Source organism: Delphinapterus leucas, chromosome 1, assembly GCF_059928025.1.
Source record: "Delphinapterus leucas isolate spDelLeu-1000000601 "Yukka" chromosome 1, BTC_Dleu_Yukka2, whole genome shotgun sequence".
NCBI classification, from domain to species: Eukaryota; Metazoa; Chordata; class Mammalia; order Artiodactyla; family Monodontidae; genus Delphinapterus; species Delphinapterus leucas.
Window position 1 is genome coordinate 34,947,767 of NC_143129.1, and position 25,144 is coordinate 34,972,910.

The 25,144-nt window shown below is 38.1% G+C and overlaps 1 protein-coding gene across 1 annotated transcript in view; it reads left to right on the forward strand.

The window, feature by feature from the left end:
• Window positions 1–4,068: 4,068 nt before the first annotated feature.
• The window catches only part of PLD5 (phospholipase D family member 5), a 270,932-nt gene continuing 249,856 nt past the window's right edge, over window positions 4,069–25,144 (forward strand). Inside the window, 1 exon segment of the mRNA XM_089907920.1 lies at window positions 4,069–4,227. Coding sequence (XP_089764046.1) covers window positions 4,175–4,227 — 53 coding nt within the window. The 5' untranslated portion in view covers window positions 4,069–4,174.

Consider the following 25,144-nt stretch of genomic DNA (forward strand, 5'->3'; position numbering starts at 1 on the left):
TAGGTAAAAATTCATTTTAAGAGCTTGTCAAATGGTATATAAACCCCAAGTTGGAAACATTATACTTCTAATTTTAAAATTTAATATTCTTTCCTCATTTAGAGGTTATACACCTCTTTTCTGTATTTGATAAGGATATGGTATTCAAATATTTTCAAAGTTAGCATAATTAGATTTATTTCTTAACCAAGCAAATAATTCTTTTCGAAATAGTTTCAGTGTAAAGTACAGTGAAAAGAACTGATTGACTGACACTAATAATAGCATTTCAAATATTGTTTTCTTTTAATAGGCTGAGTCATCAGTGAAGTTTAGGTTGTAATCATGTTTATGGGTTCTCTTTAAAACTTTGCTTCCCTTGATTCAATTCAATACAAACAAAAAAGTGTGTTTCAAATCAATTCCTGAATGATCTGAAATGATCTGTTAAGGATTTGAAAATGAATAAATCTCTTAGTAACCTGGAGTTTGGTCTCATTTACGAGACTCCTATGCTGTCATTTGAACAGAATCTTTCACTTTTGATGAGTTGGAAAATAAATGAGACTAAAGAAGTTAGTGGTATGATCTCTCACTGTTATAGTACATTATTTCAAGGAGACGTTTGAAAATGAATATCAGAAAATGAATTTCTCTTATTTGACAAACTAAAATGAAAATAATAAATGAAAATAGTTCAGTTGTTCATTTTAATAAAAGTTGATAATATAGAATTAAATCAATAGAAGCGAATAGGAATTTGTGAGGGTTGTTACATCAAAGTACTTCAGTAGCACACATATTAACTAGAATTCTTATTTACTGTTTTATCATAAAAATCAGAATAGAGGGAAAGGAATCAATGTTGTTATAGAGGAAGCATTTAGTATTAACTTCAGTAGGATCCATTCATTGAGTACCCACTATGTATCTGACATGGTGTATTCATGTTGCTCTGTCTAGGGTTCTTTCTGAGAAAATATTTAATTATATCGTCCTAGGTTAGTGGCTCTTCTGGACTGGATTAATGTGAATATCATTACATTATTTCAAACCTCTCTAAAAACTTTTTGTTTGTTTCTATTTATAATTTATATAGAGAAATGGATAAAATGGGGAAAATGTTTAATCTTTTTTTTTCTGTTGTAAAATGAGTGGCTTTGAAGGAAAGTTTTGTGAGTAAGGGAGACAATGATTTTTCATGCAATGAAATACTATACAACAATTTAAAATTATGCTTTAAAAGAATATTTAATATATTAAAACATGATTACGTGCAAAACGTAGAATGTAAAACTATATATAGCATGCTATAAATATTATCAGATTGTTATATAGGTAGATGTAGATGTAGTATAGGAAAGAACCAGAAGAAAATGTTAATGGGCAGTTATGTCTGAGTGGGAATATGGGTGATTTGTTTTCTTTTTCATACTATATACTTTCTCAAAATAGTTAATAGCAGACATTTTCTGATCATACAAGTAATGAGTATCATTAAATAAATAAAAAGTAAAGGGCAGAAGACAGTTTATTCCAAAATTTAAAAATTTTTTGTTTAAATGATTGTTTAAGCCCCTTCAAAGAAAATAAATCACAAGATTTACATTTAGATTAATAGAGTGTATTTATCATGATCCCTTTAATGTTTGAAAATAAACTACTACAGGCAGGTGAATTTGAAGGATGAACATGTATTAAGTAGCATTTAGTAGAGATGACACTTTGATACGTCCAAGTGTGGCACCTGGACCAGGAGCATCAACATATCCTGGGAACTTGTTATAAATGCACACTTTTGGGCCCCACCCCAGACCAGGTGATTTAGATGCATGCTTAAGTTTGAGAAATGCTGCTTTAGAGTTTTGGATTCTGAGACTGATGTTATAGAACAATTTCTGAATTTTATCCTAGAAAACTTCCATTTCACATTTCTTTTCTCTCTTTTTGCCTTATTTCTTCCTCTCCTTCTCTGTCTCTGTCTCTCAGCCTCTCTCTTACACATAATTGCATTTTTTGTTGTATGTTTTTTGTTTATTCACATTTTTACCTTGTTTCCCCAAAATATTTGAGACAGCTTACAGAGGTGCATATACTACAATATACTAACAACAGCAAACACTCATTTAGTGCTATTTTTCAGGTACTGTTCTAAGTACTTTACATAAAGTATCTCATTTAATTTAATTTTTAATAACAGCCCCATAAAGGCAGTTGTTATTATTATGATGATGCCCATTTTACAGACAAGGAATCTAAAGCATAAAGACTAAATAACTTGCCCAAATGCATACAACCAGTAAGTGGCAGAGTCCAGGCAATCTTGTTCCAAAGTCTGAGCCTTCAACTAGTTTACTGTGCTGCTTCTTAAAGATAAAATTAGTGAAGAATTGGGGATGAACACCAAGTAAACCTATTCTGCAGAGTTTTACAGAGTTGGTAAGCATGGCCCATGAATTGCCTCTAGCTCCTACAAAGAGTGAAAAAGAATGAGCTATAAGATTTACAGTCACCAAAATGTGGAAATAAACCCATTTTCAGGAAGGTCACTGAGAGAAATACCTCTAGTTGCTCTCCATCCTGAGAAATATTCATTGTGATTTAAATTTCATTCATTCACTCTGTATTTGTTTATACAATAACTATCTCTTGAGCACCTTCTGTTTGTTAGGCTCTTTGCTCGTTGCTTGTGGACGGAAAGAATAAAACAATCCATGCCTTAGAGAAACCCAGAGCCTAGGGTTAAAGAACAATGGTGTATCTTCCTTGGGCTTTCCCCCACTTCCTCTCTGAGTGTGCCAGTCGGAAAAGAGCATAATGACAAGCAAGAATGGACTTGGAATAGGGTCTACTATGAGAGAAGACCTGAGGGAGGATGAGAAAACACTAAAAGGAAACAACCATTTGATCTGTAGTGCCTGGTCACAGAGACAACATTATTTCCCGACTACGTCTTTCTCTGTAATCTGTAACCTGAGGCTGCCCCTGGACAAACTGGACTTTAGGAGGTTCCTTGATTCTTTGGAGACTATGTGGCTACAGGGATGAAGGGCAGGAGGGTGGTAGGAGGAGGCAAAGCCAGCTGGTTTTAACAAAGCTCTGAAATGTGTGTGTGTGTGTGTGTGTGTGCACATGTGCATGCATGTCTGTGTATGTATGTATCCTATCACTAAGAAAGTGCTTCTGGCTTCCTGGTCAAAGGTCACCCTTACCCCTTCTGAAAATAGTTCCTAGAAGCTGCACAAAGACTTAAAAATTCTTCTTTCTCCTCTCCTCCCCATCCAGATTTACCTAATAAATTGAAAGCAGGCAAAATTATTTGTCCCAGTGGTCATGGCTTTGCCTAGTTAACATGGCCTTATCTTACGCCACCTTTGACCGTGAACCCCTGGAGATAGGGATGTCTTGAATTCCAACACTTGGGCCTAAAGATAAGGATGTGATTTTCTTTGACCACCTGGAACTTGAGCTTGTGTTTCTAAGTGAAAACCGTATCAAGAGTGTGAATGTTGGTTAAGATTTTATTCAGTGTTTTGAAATGAATGATGTTGCCTAATGACCCATGATGCTGGGCTCTGATAGATTTAATTTTCTGATCAAAGTGCAGAATTCATACTGACCACAAGGGCATCTTTCCTGAAGTCATCATGCCATAAATATCTTAGAGCAAGATGAGATGGGAAAAGCAAGAAGATACAGAGTTTGAATGCAGTTTGCATAGAGTTTGGAAAATGGTGGTAATAACAGGAGACAGAGAATAATTATTGAGCCACCCTGTGTTTCATTTTTAATTTGCAATAATGGGTCTTGTAGTGATCTTTTCTGGACTACTTTTGATTAGAAAGAAGAGCAAATTCGTTTGGAAATCTTGATGCAGCACCTAAATTATTTAATAGATTCTAACATATTTGGCAGGGATTTGAAAGCTATGTTGAGGAATAAGCATAAAGGTCTTAGGCATTTCACCCAGAGAGCGGCCCTTCTCTGGCAGTGACAAAACTAATTATTCCCCAAAGGGTTTTGCCTGGAACTTTGAAAAGCTGCCACATCTTGAGTTTCCTAAGCAAAAGGTGCTTTACTTACTTTTCTTTTTCTTCTTTCTCTCTTGCAGTCCCAGCAGAAGTGCATCGTCATCTTTGCACTGGTGTGCTGCTTTGCCATTCTCGTTGCATTGATATTTTCAGCCGTGGACATCATGGGAGAGGATGAGGATGGGCTCTCAGAAAAAAATTGTCAAAATAAATGTCGGTAAGAGGTAACAAACAAAAATTTAAAAATTCTCTTTTAGGGAGTGGGTGAGAAAGTTAAAGAGGGTCCTGGAGAGTGGAGAGAAAAATATCATAAACACACATGGTCACCCAACTTCCCACTGGGTTAAACTGAGACATGACTCACTGTCCACTGATGCTCTTACTTTTATTTAGACCAAGGGAATAAAAATGAGTAATGATTTAATTCACTTTACAGTTTGGGCATATTCTGTAGAAAGGAGTGGTTGACAAAATGAAATTTTGTAACAATCTGCATCCTGGACACCACTGTGTATGAGGTTTTGATTTGTTCCATAATGAGCTTGGCAAAAATGAAGGCCCCAATGGACAAAGGACACCATGCTAGTTGTTATTTCAATTAGAAGTTAAACACACATCTCAGGAAAAATTCCCACTTAAAATTAGGGATTAAATAAATAAGCATGTCTATGAGAAGACACAGGTCTCCTCAATCTGTCCCAATTTAGCACAAAATTTATTTTTAATCCAGAAATTACAACAACTTTACCATTATATTTCTGTATTTTTTCTCTTTGAGTACATTGAATAACATTTCCCTAGGGTCACTTCTGACTGCAGAGCAATCACAGCATGGTTTTATCCATATAAATCTCCTCATCCAACTCTTCCCTGAGCCCTACTTTATTTTTTGAGGTTGGTAGGAGAATGTAGGAAAGTACCAAGAGGGGGCAGAGAAGTAAGAGGCTTATTTTTATGTACATGTTGCTGTAAAGCCGAAGTGAGGCCATAAAATTACAATGGTTATTATAACTTAGAGCTTATAATGAATTTTAAATGTTATTTTTCCCTTTGGAAAGCATTAGTCAAAGTGCCCCTCTTTTCTAGCTTCAAAGATCAACCACAGCCTCGTAATGTATATGTGAGTTTTTATCCTGGATATTTTGCCTTGAGGGTTCAATGTCTGACAGAAAAAAAAAGTCTGGAAAAGACAATTGAAATTTTGGGGGTTTTAACCCATGATACATTATAGTTTAATTACTAGGCAACAGTATTATACAGAACAAAGGATACAAGAGAGAAATCAGTATACATTTTAGATTTTTTCCTTCATGTTAGATAGGTGTTCCTAAATATGTTTGTTTCCCAGACTGAATTTGGGAGAAAAATTATATTGGGATTATAAGGAAAGCAGTAGAAAAACAGCAGGTCGTCATCATCTACCTCCTGATCACTCCATCTTCATCAATACCTTGTGCTAATCCTGTTACATGACAAATATAAACATTCTGTGGGCAAGGGTCCAGTGACTCATACTTCCTCAGTGGAATGCCTCTACCCCTCTCTCTCACGTCACCTGTAATGAAGACTGCTGAGTACTTTAAATGGCAAACCCCAGAACCTAGAAAGTAACTTTGTAAAGGTCAAACTATGATGACTTCCTGAAGACAAAATACCCAGGGCCTTTTAGCAAACATTGCCAGATATTGGTAGTTTTCAACAAAAAAGTTGGGGGCCTTCGAATTATGCCTCTTTTCATTTGGGGGAAGCTATAATTTAATCTAATTTTGATTTTTTAACTCATACAACTGGAATATCGGTCTGGTTATTTCTTCTATCTCAGTCAATAACTAAATCCTGATGACCCAACATTGCTTCTCCCTCCATCTAGAACATATTCTCCCAATTACCAACTATGCTCCTGCTTCCTTTCCCCCGAGTAGTTGGAATCACTACCCTGATTACTTTGTTGCACCCCTACATGCAACTGTCTTTTCCAGAACTTGCAGCCCCTCCAGATCTTCCTCTCTTCTATAGTCTCATCCCCTATGCCCTGCATTTCTGTTCTCCTACATTCTCAGCCTTGTAATAGGCACTTTTGTATATCTGCCCGGGTGGTGTCTGGCTTTCTCCTAACATCCTGAGAAGCTTCTGCTTTTTCTCCTCTATCCAAAGCACAGGGTGGAGGCAGGGCAACTGCAATTCCTTACACCCCAATCCAGTCCCAGTCTCCAGTGGGACAGTCCATTGCCCTACCATCTTCCCTCAGTGATTCTCATTTTAATTTGATGAACTTTTCTTATATCAGCCACTGTCTCCTTATCACCATAGGCAACGTTACCTTCTACCAGGACTGTCTCTCTCCTTCTTTTGTGCCTGGCTAATAGATCTTCCAGCCACCAGTCCCATCCCTTGCCACTGTCCTTAGTAACTGTAAAATTTACTTCCAGTACCCTAACCTTACTGCTTTTAACCACCTCAGGTCAATAAATTTAATGTCCACTTTGCCTTTTTTGCACCTGCTAGCAAACTACTCCACCTCTGAGGTAGCCTAATGTAGTGAAAGACCATGGACTTTGAAATTTGAAAGATCTGGATTCAAATCTATATTCTACCACTTACTGACTCTGTAAACTTGGGCAAGATATTAACATAATTATGTCATTCATCACCTTTTTGCAGAACAACAAAGGACTGAACAAGGAGTTACACCATAGTTCATGAGACAAGCATAGTGATTCTCTGTGGTCAGAAGTGCAGTGGGAAAGTCAGAGGAGGTTTGGGGGAGTGGCCTGACAGAGTGGAAAGAGGAAACCTGGCCTTGGACGCTGCTCCACTCCTGATAAATTATGAAAACTATTTTAGTTTTATTTCCCTTAAAAGTGGTGGATTAAAAAAAATCTCTCTCACAGCGTTTTATGAGGCTTCAGTAAGTTGTATAAACCCATAACCAAGCTGCAGGAAGCTCATAGCAAGCAAGAAATAAATGTCAGCCCTCTCCCTGTCCATTCCTAAGAGTGCAGAATCCCCCTTCTCTGTTCACAGCTAGCTTCCTATTCCCCCCACTTTGGCACTTATCCTGAATCTACTCTTTATCTTGATTTTAGTTAGTCTTTGGTTCTGTGGAGGTGAACAAAGAGGACAAACATATGAGAATGAGCGAAGTAAACATGAAAACAGTTGCTATTTATTCAGAGCTTGCTATGGCGAGTCAGTTCGCCTCAGTCATTTGTGCTTTAGCAGAGACTCAGAGGCAGGCAGAGGAGGGGGCAAGCTTCATAGTGGTGTGGCCTAACTGGAGGCTGTTGGCCTGGGGGAGCTGGAGGTGGGCTAACTAGATGCAGGCATCCTACGTGATGGGTTAGGGGTACATACTTGGCTTTCTCTGGTTGGTCCTAAATTGGAAGCAGGGACAAAAGTTAGGGAAGCTGGCAGTTATTGTTATGGCCATTTTTAGTTATGGCCATTTTGGTTTCAGAAGTTATTATTTAGCCTCCTGGATTATTACTAGAGATAGCAATCCTACTTCCTACAAGTCTGACTTATAGCAGGCTGGGCTGGTTATTAGAGATAAGAAGTTGGTTTCCTGGGCAGGTTGCTGCAGGTTGTGACTCAGAGTTCTACTGTATATATATATATGTATATACACACACATACACACACAAATATATATATGGACTGGCCATTACTGATTTGCATATTCAGTCTCCCAGTTCCCTAAACCTCCTCCTATACTATCAGCCCCTTCTGTTTTAATTTTCTTTTTATCCATTTGCTAGACCATGACCAGTGTGTCTGTGATACTTCCTGAAGCATGATGTAGTCTTACTTGCCTCCTTGGATCTTGTGTCTCAACCATGCTGCCAGTTCTTAAACTGGTTGACTCCTAGTTCCACCCATCCTTGCCCACAGGGCAGCCTCAACCATTGCTCCAACCCTGCAGCAGCCTGCAGAGAGCAAGTTCCATGTTCTTCAGTCCTAGGTTCCTCCAGGTAGGAATGCCCCCAGTAAAATAAGTGACATCATTTGGAGATGCACCCACCGAGTACGCTGGAGCTGACATAGACCAGAAGGCAAAACTGCCAATCTGCAGAAGCTCTAGCATGCCAGTCTCAACTTACCCCATCTGTACAAAGTTGCAGTCCTCCTCTCATGACCTTTTCCCGTCATAACCTTTCTAGACTCTATCTACCCTCAAGGTGGCACTGAGGAGGTCACATGGTGCTCAGCTTCCAATTACCATTTACTTCACTCACAGAGTTTTCTCTTTATGTTCTTCTCCTTGCTGAGCAAGTGCTACTTGCTCGGTGCAACCTTTGCTGCGATCTAACTACCTTGTAATTAAGCTCCTTCTGTGTTTGTAGCTCTCCTCACTCCTGAAAGTTGAAAGAGTACAAGACATTCTGCAGTCTGTCCGCGGCTTCACACTGTTTTGACAGCCTCTTTCCAAGGTCTCCTCATCCAGTGTACTCTTTTCTAAATATATTACTTTAATTCATTTTGTTTCTACTAACTAGCCTAGATACCTTTCTGTCCTCTGAAAGATTCCCACTCCAAATCATACTGCCCACTCAGTGTTTTCCCAACTTTTATATGTCTTTCTAAAAAAATGTATCTCCTTATAAATAATGTCCTATTTGTGATTTATTTTTTCCTGACTTCTTATTTTATTTCTCTTCCTCTTTTTATTACTTAGCTTCGATAATACTCTAATAGTAGAATAATGATACCCTTGATTATAGTTTTCCATACAAATCAATAAAATAACTGCTCTAAACTTATCTTCCAAAGTGCGTTTCAACCAACCTCAGTTGTTATGCCCAGAAGCAAGATCTTTTGACCTCAGTAAGTGACTTTGACCTATTTCTCTGTCTCTCTGTACTGAATTTATGTGTACTTTCCATATTTCCCAGTGTGTTTTTAATTGCTGATTCAGTCTCTATAAATATAAACCTCCATGTCACTTGATTACCTGAAGGAGTGAAAGGCAAAATTTCTAGTTTTCACTAAGAAATGATATTTCATTGGCCTCTGGGGCAACACTGGAGAGTCAAGAATGGCTTCAACTGCCAGTTTAGGTTGTATACATCCTGTGTTTTGGCTATTTTATGATTCACTAGTGCCCCTAATTATTATTTTACACCATTCCTGCAAGAGGTAACCATGCACTGTGAAGTTTCCCACATGTCACATCCTCAGGGACCAGTAGAGATGCTGGAGCTTACCTCCCACTGCTGCTCCCACACAGAACACCTGCTCACCTTGGGACATTCACCCATTCAGATGACAGGCCTCCATTTTTCATTTTACAGCTACATCTGTCTCTCCTCTCCTGGAGAAATCCTACGTCAGTTGTTTTGGGTTGTTACTGGCCCACTTATTAGAGAGATCATTAGACACTTACTAGAAAAGGGACTTTTCTTTACCACGCCTCCTGGATAAATTCACACAGAACGAGTTTGCACCCTGCTTCTCTTCCATCTCAGGCCCAATTCCCATAACATGGTAACTAACTTCTGTAAACCCTCATTAAACAAGCTGAGTAAACATAAAATTTTGGGTGGGCTGTCATTGACTTCTAAACATATTGATGGACGCTTGCCACCTATTCTATCCAGATAATTAAAGCAGCCCTTGCTCCTGGACTTCCTCCCACTTGCCTGTCATCCTTCTAAATCAGTTCTGTGTCTGGGTGACTACTGCCCTGGTTGGGCCCACTCTTGCCCACAAATCTGCCTATCCATTTTAGCCTGTGCCCATTTGGTCTGAAGCATGAAGGGGATGGACCAACTCGGTCTATGTATATAATCCCCACTATTCCTGAACCCAGTAATTTCCTTTCACCCTAATGTGAATGGACTTGGGTCTGTTTAAAATGTAACACGTGTAATATTTTAGGCTGGGTAATTAATGTATAAGTTACCACAGTGGTTCTCTAATAAGGGGTGGCCTAGACCACCAAGGTTTGGCTACAGAAAGTATAGTAAGGGCCGTAATAGGGCATCCCTTCACACACACACTTTATGTATATTTTCTAAATTTTACAATTTCTCTATTACAAAGCTGGCTTCTCTATTTTATGTTTTTCACATCTTCTGAATTTCTTCCTCTGATCTATTATTTACTTACTTAAAATAATACACTATATCCATAGCTATATCTATATTTCTATTAATAACTCAGTTGCAGCTCCAGTATAGGACATATATCATTTGTATCATCAATATACAACATTTCCAGAAGATAGTATTGTGAGACCTCTTTAGGCACTGACAATCACCTCCTAATATTTTGTACTTTCTCATTTAGTGTCATGACCTTAGAGCTATCTTAACAGACACAACTTGTTCCAATAGACTTTAATCATTTTTTTCCCTTTTAATGCCCCAATTTTTATTCTTGGCTAGTAGGAGCTGTCTTTTGTACATGTGCAATGTCTTTTGGACATTATTCCAGATATCTCTGAGAGCAGCCTTGCATTCTGGCAGCAAGAAGCTGTTCTAGTCCCATTTTGAATTTTCTGGCTCTGGGACATGGTACTGTCTACTCTCTAATGAGCCATGGTTCCTTTCATGGAGGATTCTATTAAATGTCAAAACCCAAGCTCTAAGGGTGTCATTAGATTGTCCCCCAAGGGTATTGGTGATAGATAACAATGACAGTAGAGGAAAAGCTTTTTAAATTGCTTTTGTGACTGAGCAATATTCCTTCATCCTCTTTCCTTTCCTTCCTTTCATATTATAGGAATAAGAACATGGACTGTAGGAGCCAAATTTCCAGGGTTTGAATTTGGCTGTATTACTTAGGAGAATTGCAATTTTGGGCAAGTTTCTCAGTTTTACTATACCACATTTTCTTCAGCTATATAATGAAGACAGTTATTATGTCCTACTTGAAAGGTTTCTGTAAGGACTAAATATGTTAATACAAGTACCTTTCATATCTGTCATATAATAAATGCGCAATAAATGTTGCCTGTTCTTTTTTAAATTTTAGGTTTTTTTGGAGTATAGTTGATTTACAACGTTGTGCTAGTTTCAGGTGTACAGCAAAGTGAATCTGTTATACATATACATATATCCACTCCTTTTTAGATTCTTTTCCCATATAGGCCACAACAGAGTATTTTTTTTTTTGACTGTTCTTTTTATTAAGGGACATAAGTTCATTGCAGGTGTTTGCAGTCCCCTTTTAAGTTCCATTTAATTTTGCTCCAAAATAAGGAAGTTTTTCATCCATTTTTTATCCTCTCCTTAAACTACAAGTTTTTTCCTTTATTTATATTCACTTTGATCTACCATGGTTTATATTGACAAGCCCACCTGTGTTTCTAAATCAGTGTTGCTCCCAAGTTTAGAAGACTTGGTTTTTGGCTTCATATTTGACATCTGAGCACTTTTCTGACTGTCTAAAGAGAAAGAGAAAAGTTTGTCTACACCCCCACCCCCAAGGAAACATGAAAGAATTTAAAAGCCTAGAGCACCTGGTACTACAAATAGATTCCTAATGTACTAAACAAACAGTAATGATGAAATGTGGAGTAAAAGCAAAAACTGGCTCTAGAACATTTATTTTACATTCTCTCCTAGTTTCTCTGTTTTAGCTCACAGTGAACCTATTTCCTTTATAACTTTCTTGATGTGTTTTTTTCCTTTTTTAATGCCAATATCCATTTATTACAGAATATTCTAGAATCTCTAGAAAGAGAGGAGATAGCACTTAGGTTTAATCCACTATATTAAACAAAAAAGAGCCAATTTACCCATTTTTTTAATTGAAGTATAATTGATTTACAATATTCATTTTGAGTATACAACATAATGATTAAATATTTTTATAGATTATACTCCATTTAAGGTTATTATAAAATATTGGCTATATTACCTGTGTTGTACAATATATCCTTGTAGCTTATTTACTTTATACATATTAGTTTGTACCTCTTAATGCCTTAACCCTATCTTGCCCCTCCCCACTTCCCTTTCCCCACCGGTAACCACTAGTTTTCTATATCTGTGAGTCTGTTTCTGTTTTGTTATATTCATCAGTTTTAATTTTTAGATGCCACATCCACGTGATAACATACAGTATTTGTCTATCTCCATCTGACTTATTCCACTAAGCATAATACCCTCCAGGTCTGTCCACGTTGTTGCAAATGGCAAAACCCCATTCTTTTTTATGACTGAGTTATATATATAATGGGATAATGGGATATATATATATATATATCTCACATCCTCTTTATCCATTCATCTGTTGATGGTTACTCAGGTTGCTTCTTTATCTTGGCTATATTGAATAATGCTGCTGTGAACACTGGGGTACATGTATGTTTTTGAATTAGTGGTTTTGTTTTCTTTGGATATATACACAGGAGTGGAATTGCTGGGTTACATGGTAGTTCTGTTTTAGAGAAACCTCCATACTGTTTTCCATAGTGGCCGCATCAATTTACATCATTCCCACCAACAGTGTACAAGGGTTCCCTTTACTTCACATCCTCGCCAATGTTTTTTGGGGGGGTTTTTTTTGGCTGCATTGGGTCTTCGTTGCTGCGCGTGGGCTTTTCTAGTTGTGGTGAGCAGGGGCTACTCTTCGCTGAGGTGTGCAGGCTTCTCATTGCGGGGGCTTCTCTTGTTGCAGAGCACGGGCTCTAGGTGCGCGGGCTTCAGTAGTTGTGGCTCTCAGGCTCTAGAGCACAGGCTCAGTAGTTGTGGTGCACAGGCTTAGTTGCTCCGTGGCATGTGGGATCTTCCCGGACCCAGGGCTCGAACCCGTGCCTCCTGCATTGGCAGGAGGATTCTTAACCACTGCGCCACCAGGGAAGCCTGCCAATGTTTGTTATTTGTGTTCTTTTTGATGATAACTCGTGGTTTTGATTTGCATTTCTCTAGTGACTAGTGATGTTGAGCATCTTTTTATGTGCCTGTTGGCCATCTGCATGTCCTTTTGGAAAAATATCTGTTCAGGACTTCTGCCCATTTTTTAATTGGGTTATTTTTTTTGATGTTGAGTTGTATGAACTGTTTATATATTTCAGATATTAACCCCTTATTGTTCATATCACATTCAAATATTTTCTTCCATTCAGTAGGTAATCTTTTTGTTTTGTCAGTGGTTTCCTTTGCTGTGCAAAAGCTTTGAAGTGTAATAAGGTCTCATTTGTTTATTTTTGCTTTTGTTTCCTTTGCTTTAGGAGACAGATCCAAAAAGATATTGCATCTATTTATGTCAAAGTGTGTTCTGCTTTATGCTTTCTTCTAGGAGCTTTATGGTTTCTTCTAGGAGCTTTATGGTATCTGGTCTTACATTTAGGTCTCCAGTCTATTTTGAGTTTATTTTTGTATATTGTATAAGAAAGTGTTTTCATTTCACTCTTTTACATGTAGCTGTCCAGTTTTCCCAGCACCACCCACTGAAGAGAATGTCTTTTCCTCATTGTTTATTCTTGCCTCTTTTGTCATAGATTAATTGACCACAATTGTGTGGGTTTATTTCTGGGCCCTCTATTCTGTTCCATTGATCTATGTGCCTGTTTTTGTTCCAGTGCCATACTGTTCTGATTACTGTAGCTTTGTAGTATAGTCTGAACGCTGGGTGCTTTATACCTCCAGTTTTGTACTTTTTTCTCAAAATTACTTTGGCTATTCAGGGAATTTTTGGATTCCATATAAATTTGAGGGTTATTTGTTCTAGTTCTATGAAAAATGCCATGGTTATTTTGATAGGGATTGCATTAAGTCTGTAGATTGCTCTGAGCATTTTACCCATTTCTTATTGGCTCCCCCTTGTCTTTCCCCAGTTCTAAACTCCTTTCACTCACTTACAGCCCTAACCTTACTTCTCCTGAATCTCTGTTTAGAGATTAGTTTAATTGAGAAATGGCATCCACCTCTGTAAAACTCCTTCAGCTTTCTTGCCAACTCAGAATTCCCAAGTGTCTTCACTCATCCTTCCCTCCTCCCATTTTTATTCAGAGGAAGAGATTTCTCTTGCCTTTTCCAAAGCTAACCATCTCTGTCTATGCCAATAATCTTGTGGAAATAAATTAAGACCAACCAAATTCAGAGCTTACTATAGTAAGGGAGTCAGTCACCATCAGTTGCATTTGGTAGAGGCTCAAAGTCAAGCAGAGGAGGGGGAAAGCTTTACAGTGGAAAAAGGAAGGCTTCAGGTGTGCCCTTATTGGAAGCTGTTGGCCTGGGGATGCTGGAGGTGAGCTAACTTTGTTAGAAGTGAGGCATCCTATGTGATGGACTAAGGGAGCATATTTATCTCTCTCTGGTTGATTCTAAGTTGGAAGCATGGACAAAAATTAGGGAAGCTATCAGTTATTAATCAAGTCCTGGTCATTTTGGTGGCAGAAGTTATTGTTTGGCTTTGTGGATTGTCACTAGAGATAGTAGTCTCACTTTCTATATGTCTGACCTGTACAGGCTGGATTCCTGGGCTAGTTATCATAGATAAGAGATTGGTTTTTTGGTCAGCTTGCTGCACTTTGTGGGTCTGAATTCTGTTTTTATATATGATCTGGCTTTTGTCCATTCATATATTCAATTTCTCGTACCCTTTTCATTGCCCACTTACAGATACAGGCAATATTCAAATCTTGTTCTTTCTCATTTCCTACTCTCAGCTTTGGCAGAGAGTCATTCCTATGATTTCACCTCTACCTCTCATCAAGTGATTACAAAATCCCTAGCTCAGGCCATGATTCCTCTCTTGTCGTCTTCTCTCCTTGTGCACCAACTAGTCTAGCTCTTTCTACTCACACAGTGTTAATGTAGAGCACTTAGAACCTTGCTTGATATCACTTAGGCACTCACTACATGCTGTTTTCTTTCTGTTTTGAGCCTTTACTCATTGTAAGGATATTTGCATTTTCCCAGGGACCTGGGCTGAGGTACCCCACCTGCATCTCACTCCTTTGCCCCCTTTCCACAAATTCAAGGCCATTTCATCTCTTTAATGGCAGATTTGGCCTTCTGCTGGTGCTATCAGCATTTCTATTTTTATGTTGTCCCATCAAAGATCAGAAACTCCCTGAGAACAAGGGTCACCATCTGTTTTTCTCTCTTTGTGTCTTATAGTGTTTCACACATCAGGACTGAGCAGCTACTCTTTTTTAATGGGCAATAATTTCCATGTAAAAACAATGTTGTTTTTAATACTGTTATAATACTATTTAGTATTATTTAACAATACACTATTCATTGAGATAATATGTACCATCTTGATAAATTTATTATCCCCCCCATGGTGTAATTCATTTTGTGAGAATAACTGGGGATCATGAGAGAAGAAACTGAAGGTTATAGATTATATACTTAAAGATATGGAAGTGGGGTAAAAAAAGAAACCCGCTGAAGGATTCCTAAAATATAATAATCTAACACATATGTTTTCTAACTAGCATTGAATAAATAATGTTTAATAGTAATTGGGAATGGAAGATAAATGCTGAATTTTAAATGAAAGAAAAATCTTCAAAAATTTAAATATAGATATTTTTATGCTTCTGAACTCTTTCATTTGAAATGTCACTTATTAACGTAAGGTCAGATCTTAACAAACGGCACCACGAAACAGAGGAAAGCTTCAAGTGAGCTTTATTAGGGAGCGCTCCGGGGCGAGGTTCACTGGTCCGAGAGAAAGGGGCCAGAGAAGTCGTACCTGGGCGAGGGTTGGGCAAGATTTTATAGGGGAAGAAGGGAAAGGGGTGTGGTGAATCTGGGAGGGCACAGGGTATTCCTTATTTGGTGGTCTTTTCGGGTATCCTGGGGGACCGTTAGTCCCACCCCTCGAAAGGCAGGAAGGCTGGGCCGGGTGTAAAGTCCCCAGGTCAGTTCCTGGAACTGGGTGGTCCGGAAAGTCTCCAGGTCAGTTTCTGGAACTGGGTGGTCCGGAGAGTTTCGGTCTGATGCAACCTGTGAATCTGATTGTGTTCCCCTGCCTCGGGCCAGTTGGCCTTACAATTAACATCTTAATTTCACCACTGAGTGAAGTAAAATTCAAATTTCCTGAATTATGAGAGATTTGATTAGCCCAGTGCCCAGGAAGTATTGTTTATGTTACCATAGTTAAAATCTAAAAGATTATTTTTTAAATAATGTTTTATCTTTAGCATTTAATGTTTAAAGGAGGAAATTCAAGAGAGTGTGATACTTCCTGATGGTCTATAATTACCACTTGGGAAGCAGCAGAAGCTAATTATTTCAGAGTTTTAATTTTAATGAAACTTAATATATGATTAACGATGTTGACATTTCCTGTTGCCAGGTTTTTTTTGCAAAAACATTATTTGAATGTGGTATATATTTTTTAAAAAGTTCATTGAACCCTTCCAGGCACAGCCATATCTGAGCATCATGAATGGCGTTGGGCACAGAAAGCACAGCTGTCTTTTTCTTTTCCACAGATAGCCTGTTTCAGCTGCCTTTGCAGGAAGGACATCTCACAATAATAGTGAAGAGCCCAGCCCTTAAACTGAGGCAAGGGGAACACTGACAAAGGGAGAGGGGAGATAAATAAAAAGAAAACCTAGCTGGATGTGCCTAATGGATATTTTTATATTTGTTTATAGACCTGTAATTAGAAAAACTTTGTAATTGGAACTTTCAATTAAAGTAATTGCCATGATTACAAAGAGTATATGGAGAAGAACAAAGTTTTAAAAGAAAAACCTGCTGAAGAATTCACTGGAACTCAGCTTCCAAAGTTGCAAAACTTTTGAAATTCAGAACAGCTTGAATATTTAGAAAGCATCACTGAAGAATGGGGTCATATTACAGAGTAGGAACTTTGAACTGTGAATCTAAAAGAAAAGGCTGCTGCAAGCAAAGAGTCTGCAATTAAACCTCACCTGCATGCTCTAAGCTAGTTTTCAGATGTTATTCACACTCAATGTAGCAGTGTGTTTGGACCACTAAAATTAGGTTCAAAAGACCCGGGGTCAGTCCCGTTTCTGCCCCTTCAAGGAAAGCAGGTCCCTAAATGAAGCCTTAGTATTCTCATTTATAAATTGATGACGACTCTTCTTCCAGGCTGTTGTGACATGAAAGTCAGTTAATATATATGTAGAAAATGGCAAGCCGCTTTACCAAGTGAAACATTATATCGTTCACTTATTTTTTGAGTCACATTCACAAAGACAGATAGTACCCAGTGCCAGAAATATCTTTTTTTGGTATAAACCACATCTGGTGAGGCTTTGACTTTTATAAAAATAAAATAAAATAGAAATTGTAGTTTGCCAAAGCCATACAAGCCATTGAGACGTTTCAGAGCCCTGGTAGCAAAGGTCGAGGTGCAGTTTTGTGTGTGTGATGCCCAAGAGTGTGCGCAGGCGTAGCATCCAAGAAACCTGAGTATGCATCTCCATTTGGCCACCCACTATGCCATCTTGGTCACTTAACCTGCCTGTGTCATCTGTAAAGTGATAGTGATGATAATAGTACATATACCATAGAGTTTTATAAAAAGTAAATGAATTAAAATGTGCGACTTGGTTGACTAACAGGAAGAGCCCTCTACAGTAGGTTGAAGATCTCTTCCCTCAAGGTTAATCTACAAAACTCATCATCTTAGATTTACCTCAGTCAACTTTGCTTGTTTTATTGCTCCCATATCTCCAAGTTATTCCATTAGATTCTTGCCTTTTTAAGCAACTGTTTATGCAATTGAAAAACTGATATATACAGATGACAAAAATATACAAATGCAGAGTCTTAAAATGAAACATAATCTCCCTCTTACTGCAGACCCTGGATCTCCTTGCTCAGGGGCAAACACTGCTGCCATGTTTTTGTATATCTTTCCAGAATTATGATTTTATATACGCCTATGTGTGTATATGTATATATTCATATATATACATATATTTATGAGTGTTATATATATCTGTATAACTCTCCCTTTTTCTCACAAATGGGAGCATATAGAGATGGTTTTGCACCTTGTCTTTGTGCTTTAAACAGTTTTTTTCTGGACCTCTTTACATATTAAGATGTATAGATCCATGGCTGCATAGCATTCATTATATGGGTATATAGTTAACGTAATCAGTTCTTTATTGATTTAATGGACATTTATGTTCTTTGGGGGTTTTGTTATTTTAATAAGCAGTGCCACAATGGATATGTATATATATTTAAGCATACGTAGGAGGATATCTTTAAATTCCTAGAAATGGAATTGTTAGGTCACAGGGTATATGCATTTTAAATTTGGATAGGTAGTACAAATTGTATTACAAAGGATCTCTATCATTAAGATGTAAGATTACTTGTTTTATCCACTCTTTCTTTTGTTATCAAATGATTATATTTCTTTCTCTTTTTTTTTTTATTGGAGCATAATTGCTTTACAGTGTTGTGTGTTAGTTTCTGCCACAGAGTGAAGTGAATCAGCCATATGCATACACACACCCCCTCTCTCTTGGACCTCCCCCTCCCATCCCACCAACTAGGCCATCACAGAGCACCGGGCTGAGCTCCCTTTGCTATACAGCAGGTTCCCACTAGCTACCTATTTTACCCATGATAGTATATTTATGTCAAATCTAATCTCCCAATTCATCCCACCCTGCCCTGCCAGCCTGTGTCCACACATCAGTACTCTATGTCTGCATTTCTATTCCTACCCTGCAAATAGGTTCATCTGTACCATTTTTCTAGATTCCACATATATGCATCAATATGCGACATTTGTTTATCTTTTCTGACTTACTTCACTCTGTATGACAGATTCTAGGTCCATCTACATCTCTACAAATGACCCAATTTCATTTCTTTTTATGACTGAGTAATACTCCATTATATATATGTACCACATCTTCTTTATCCATACATCTGTCAGTGGACATTTATGTAGATTCCATGTCCTGGCTATTGTAAATGGTGCTGCAATGAACATTGGGGTACATGTCTTCTTTTTTTTTTTTTTGAATTTTTGAATTTTATTTTAATTTTTTATGCAGCAGGTTCTTATTAGTTATCCATTTTATACATATCTGTATATATATGTCAATCCCAATCTCCCAATTCATCACACCACCATGCCCCACTGCCACTTTCCGCCCTTGGTGTCCATACGTGTTCTCTACATCTTTGTCTCTATTTCTGCCCTGCAAACCAGTTCAGTTGTACTATTTTTCTAGGTTCCACATATATGCATTAATATACAATATTTGTTTTTCTCTTTCTGACTTACTTCACTCTGTATGACAGTCTCTAGATCCATCCACGTCTCTACAACTGACTCAATTTCATTCCTTTTTATGGCTGAGTAATATTCCATTGTATATATGTACCACATCTTCTTTATCTATTCATCTGTCGATGGGCATTTAGGTTACTTCCATGACCTGGCTATTGTAAATAGTGCTGCGATGAACATTGGGGTGCATGTGTTTTTTGAATTATGGTTTTCTCTGGGTATATGTCCAGCAGTGGGATTGCTGGATCATATGGGTAATTCTATTTTTAGTTTCTTAAGGAACCTCCATATGTTCTCCATAGTGGCTGTATCAATTTACATTCCCACCAACAGTGCAAGAGGGTTCCCTTTTCTCCACACCCTCTCCAGCATTTGTTGTTTGTAGATTTTCTGATGATGCCCATTCTAACTGGTGTGAGGTGATACCTGATTGTAGTTTTGATTTGCATTTCTCTAATAATTAGTGATGTTGAGCAGATTTTCATGAGCTTCTTGGCCACCTGTATGTCTTCTTTGGAGAAATGTCTATTTAGGTCTTCTGCCCATTTTTGGATTGGGTTGTTTGTTTTTTTAATATTGAGCTTCATGTGCTGTTTATATATTTTGGAGATTAATCCTCTGTCTTGATTCGTTTATAAATATTTTTTCCCATTCTGAGGGTTGTCTTTTCGTCTTGTTTGAAGTTTTCTTTGCTTTGTAAAAGCTTTTAAGTTTCATTAGGTCCCATTTGTTTATTTTTGTTTTTATTTCCATTACTGTAGGAGGTGGATCATAAAAGATCTTGCTGTGATGTATGTCAACGAGTGTTCTTCCTATGCTTTCCTCGAAGGCTTTTATAGTGTCCAGTCTTACATTTAGGTCTCTAATCCATTTTGAGTTTATTTTATTAGGAAGTGTTCTAATTTCATTCTTTTACATGTAGCTGTCCAGTTTTCCCAGCACCACTTATTGAACAGACTGTCTTTTCTCCATTGTATATCCTTGCCTCATTTGTCATAGATTAGTTGACCATATGTGCGTGGGTTTATCTCTGGGCTTTCTATCCTGTTCCATTGATCTATATTTCTGTTTTTGTGCCAGTACCATACTGTCTTGATTACTGTAGCTTTGTAGTATAGTCTGAAGTCAGTGAGTCTGATTCCTCCAGCTCCGTTTTTTTCCCTCAAGACTTCTTTGGCTATTCAGGGTCTTTTGTGTCTCTGTACAAATTTTAAGATTTTTTGTTCTAGTTCTGTAAAAAATGCCATTGGTAATTTGATAGGGATTGCATTGAATCTGTAGATTGCTTTGGGTAGTATAGTCACTTTCACAATATTGATTCTTCCAATCCAAGAACATGGTATATCTCTCCATCTGTTTGTATCATCTTTAATTTCTTTCAGCAGTGTCTTATAATTTCCTGCATACAGGTCTCCTGTCTCCCTAGGTAGATTTATTCCTAGGTATTTTATTCTTTTTGTTGCAGTGGTAAATGGGAGCATTTGCTTAATTTCTCTTTCAGATTTTTCATCATTAGTGTATAGGAATGCAAGAGATTTTTGTGCATTAATTTTGTATCCTGCAACTTTACCAAATTCATTGATTAGCTCTAGTAGTTTTCTGGTGGCATCTTTAGGATTATCTGTGTATAGAATCATGTCATCTGAAAACAGTGACAGTTTTACTCCTTTTTTCCAATTTGTATTCTTTTTATCTCTTTTTCTTCTCTGATTGCCATGGCTAGGACTTGCAAAATTATGTTGAATAATAGTGGCGAGAGTGGACATCCTTGTCTTATCCCTGATCTAGAGGAAATGCTTTCAGTTTTTCACCATTGAGAATGATGTTTGCTGTGTGTTTGTCATATATAGCCTTTATTATGTTGAGGTAGGTTCCCTCTATATGCCCACTTTCTGGAGAGTGTTTAATCATAAATGGGTGTTGAATTTTGTCAAAAGCTTTTTCTGCATCTATTGAGATGATCATATGGTTTTTCTTATTCAATTTGTTAATATGGTGTATCACATTGACTGATTTGCATATATTGAAGAATCCTTGAATCCCTGGGATTAATCCCATTTCATCATTGTGTATGATCCTTTTAAAGTGTTCTTGGAGTATGTTTGCTAGTATTTTGTTGAGGATTTTCATCAGTGATATTAGCCTGTAATTTTCTTTTTTTGTAGTATCTTTGTCTGCTTTTGGTATCAGGGTGATGGTGGTCTCATAGAATGAGTTTGGGAGTGTTCCTTCCTCTGCAATTTCTTGGAAGAGTTTGAGAAGGATGGGTGTTAGCTGTTCTCTAAATGTTTGATAGAATTCATCTGTGAAGCTATCTGGTCCTGGACTTTTGTTTGTTGGAAGACTTTTTTTTTTTTTTTTTGCTGTATACGGGCCTCTCACTGTTGTGGCCTCTCCTGTTGCGGAGCACAGGCTCCAGACATGCAGGCTCAGCGGCCATGGTCACGGGCCCAGCCGCTCTGCGGCATGTGGGATCTTCCCGGACCGGGGCACGAACCCGTGTCCCCTGCATTGGCAGGCGGATTCTCAACCACTGCGCCACCAGGGAAGCCCTATTGGAAGATTTTTAATCACAGTTTCAATTTCATTACTTGTGATTAGTCTGTTCATATTTTCTATTTCTTCCTGGTTCAATCTTGGAAGGTTACACCTTTCTAAGAATTTGTCCATTTCTTCCAGGTTGTCCATTTTATTGGCATAGAGTTGCATGTAGTAGTCTCTTAGGGTGCTTTGTATTTATGTGGTGTCTGTTGTAACTTCTCCTTTTTCATTTCTAATTTTATTGATTTGAGTTCCTCCCTCTTTTTCTTGATGAGTCTGGGTGATGGTTTATCAATTTTTTTTATCTTCTCAAAGAACTATCTTTTAGTTTTATTGATCTTTGCTATTGTTTTTGTTGTTTCTATTTTATTTATTTCTGCTCTGATCTTTATGATTTCTTTCCTTCTGCTAACTTTCGGGGGGTTTTTTTGTTCTTTCTCTGATTGCTTTAGTTGTAAGGTTAGATTGTTTATTTGAGATTTTTCTTGTTTCTTGAGGTAGGCTTGTATTGCTATAAACTTCCCTCTTAGAACTGCTTTTGCTGCATCCCATAGGTTTTGGGTTGTTGCGTTTTCATTGTAATTTGTCTCTAGGTATTTTTTTATTTCCTCTTCGATTTCTTCAGTGATCTCTTGGTTATTTAGTTATGTATTGTTTAGCCTCCATGTGTTTGTGTTTATTACGGTTTTTTCCGTGTAATTGATTTCTAATCTCATAGCACTGTGGTCAGAAAAGATACTTGATATGATTTCAATTTTCTTAAATTTTCTGAGGCTTGATTTGTGACCCAAGGTGTGATCTATCCTGGAGAATGTTCTGCGTGCACTTGAGAAGAAAGTGTTATCTGCTGTTTTTGGATGGAATGTCCTGTAAATATGAATTAAATCTATCTGGTCTGTTGTGTCATTTAAAGCTTGTGTTTCCTTATTAATTTTCTGTTTGGATGATCTGTCCATTGGTGTAAGTGAGGTGTTAAAGTCCCCCACTATTACTGTGTTACTGTTGATTTCCTCTTTTATAGCTCTTAGCATTTGTCTAATGTATTGAGGTGCTCCTATGTTGGGTGCATATATATTTATAATTGTTATATCTTCTTCTTGGATTGATCCCTTGATCATTATGTAGTGTCTTCCTTGTCTCTTGTAACATTCTTTATTTTAAAGTCTATTTTATCTGATATGAGTATTGCTACTCTAGGTTTCTTTTGATTTACATTTGCATGGAATATCTTTTTCCATCCCCTCACTTTCAGTCTGTATGTATCCCTAGGTCTGAAGTGGGTGTCTTATAGACAGCATATATATAGGTCTTGTTTTGTATCCATTCGGTGAGGCTGTGTCTTTGGGTTGGAGCATTTCATACATTCACGTTTAAGGTAATTATTGATATGTATGTTCCTTTTACCATTTTCTTAATAGTTTGGGGTTTGTTTTTGTAGGTCCTTTTTTTCTCTTGTGTCTCCCACTTAGAGAAGTTCCTTTAGCATGTGTTGTAGAGCTGGTTTGGTGGTGCTGAATTCTGTTAGGTTTTGCTTGTCTGTAAAGCTTTTGATCTCTCCATCGAATGTGAATGAGATCCTTGCCGGGTAGAGTAATCTTGGTTGTAGGTTCTTCCCTTTCATCACTTTAAGTATATCATGCCACCCTTCTGGCTTGTAGTGTTTCTACTGAGAAATCAGCTGTTAACCTTATGGGAGTCCCCTTGTATGTTATTTGTCATTTTTCCCTTATTGCTTTCAATAATTCTTCTTTGTCTTTAATTTTTGTCAGTTTGATTACTCTGTGTCTTGGCGTGCTTCTCCTTAGGTTTATCCTGCCTGGGGATCAGTGTGCTTCCTGGACTTGGGTGGCTGTTTCCTTTCTCATGTTAGGGAAGTTTTTGATTATAATCTCTTCAAATATTTTCTCCCTCTTCAAATGTTTTCTCTCTCTCTTCTCCTCCTGGGACCCCTATAATGCAAATGTTGTTACGTTTAATGTTTTCCCAGAGGTCTCTTAGACTGTCTTCATTCCTTTTCATTCTTTTTTCTTTATTCTGTTCCACAGCAGTGAATTCCACCATTGTCTTCCAGGTCACTTATCTGTTCTGCTTCAGTTATTCTGCTACTGATTCCTTTTAGTGTATTTTTCATTTCAGTTATTGTATTGTTCATCTCTGTTTGTTTGTTCTTTAATTCTTCTAGGTGTTTGTTCTTTAATTCTTCTAGGTCTTTGTTAACCATTTTTTGCATCTGCTCGATCTTTGCCTCTATTCTTTTTCCGAGGTCCTGTATCATCTTCACTATCATTATACTGAGTTCTTTTTCTGGAAGGTTGCCTATCTCCACTTCATTTCATTGTTTTTCTGGGGTTTTCTTTTGTTCCTTCATCTGGTACATAGCCCTCTGCCTTTTCATCTTTTCTATCTTTTTGTGAATGTGGTTTTTATTCCACAGCCTGCAGGATTGTAGTTTTTCTTGCTTCTGCTGTCTGCCCTCTCGTGGATGAGGCTATCTAAGAGGCTTGTGCAAGTTTCCTGATGGGAGGGACTGGTGGTGGGTAGAGCTGGGTGTTCCTCTGGCGGGAGGAGCTCAGTAAAATTTAATCTGCTTGTTTGCTGATGGGTGGGGCTGGGCTCCCTCCCTGTTGGCTGTCTGGCCTGACGTGACCCAACACCAGAGCCCACCTGGCTCTTTGGTGGGACTAATGGCGGACTCTGGGAAGGCCCACGCCAAGGAGTTCCCCCAGAAACTTCCACTGCCAGTGTCCCCGTCCCCACGGTGAGCCACAGCCACCCCCCACCTCCGCAGGAGACCCTCCAACACAAGCAGGTAGGTCTGGTTCAGTCTCCTATGGGGTAACTGCTCCTTCTCCTGGTTCCCAATGTACGCACTACTTTGTGTGTGCCCTCCAAGAGTGGAGTCCCCATTTCCTGCAGTCCTGTCAAAGTCCTGCAGTCAAACCTGCTAGGCTTCAAAGTCTGATTCTCTATGAATTCCTCCTCCCATTGCCGGATCCCCAGGTTGGGAAGCCTGACGTGGGGCTCAGAACCTTCACTCCAGTGGCTGGACTTCTGTGGTATAAGTGTTCTCCAGTTTGTGAGTAACCCACCCAGCTGTTGTGGGATTTGATTTTATTGTGATTACGCCCCTCTTACCATCTCATTATGACTTCTCCTTTGTCTTTGGATGTGGGGGATCTTTTTTGGTGAATTCCAGTGTCTTCCTGTCGATGATTGTTCAGCAGTTAGTTGTGATTCTGGTGCTCTCGCAGGAGGGAGTGAGCACACGTCCTTCTACTCTGCCATCTTGAGCCAGTCTCCACATATGTCTTTTTAAATTATGGTTTATTCATTCTTTTTTTATATATATAAATTTATTTATTTATTTATTTTTGGCTGCATTCGATCTTTGTTGC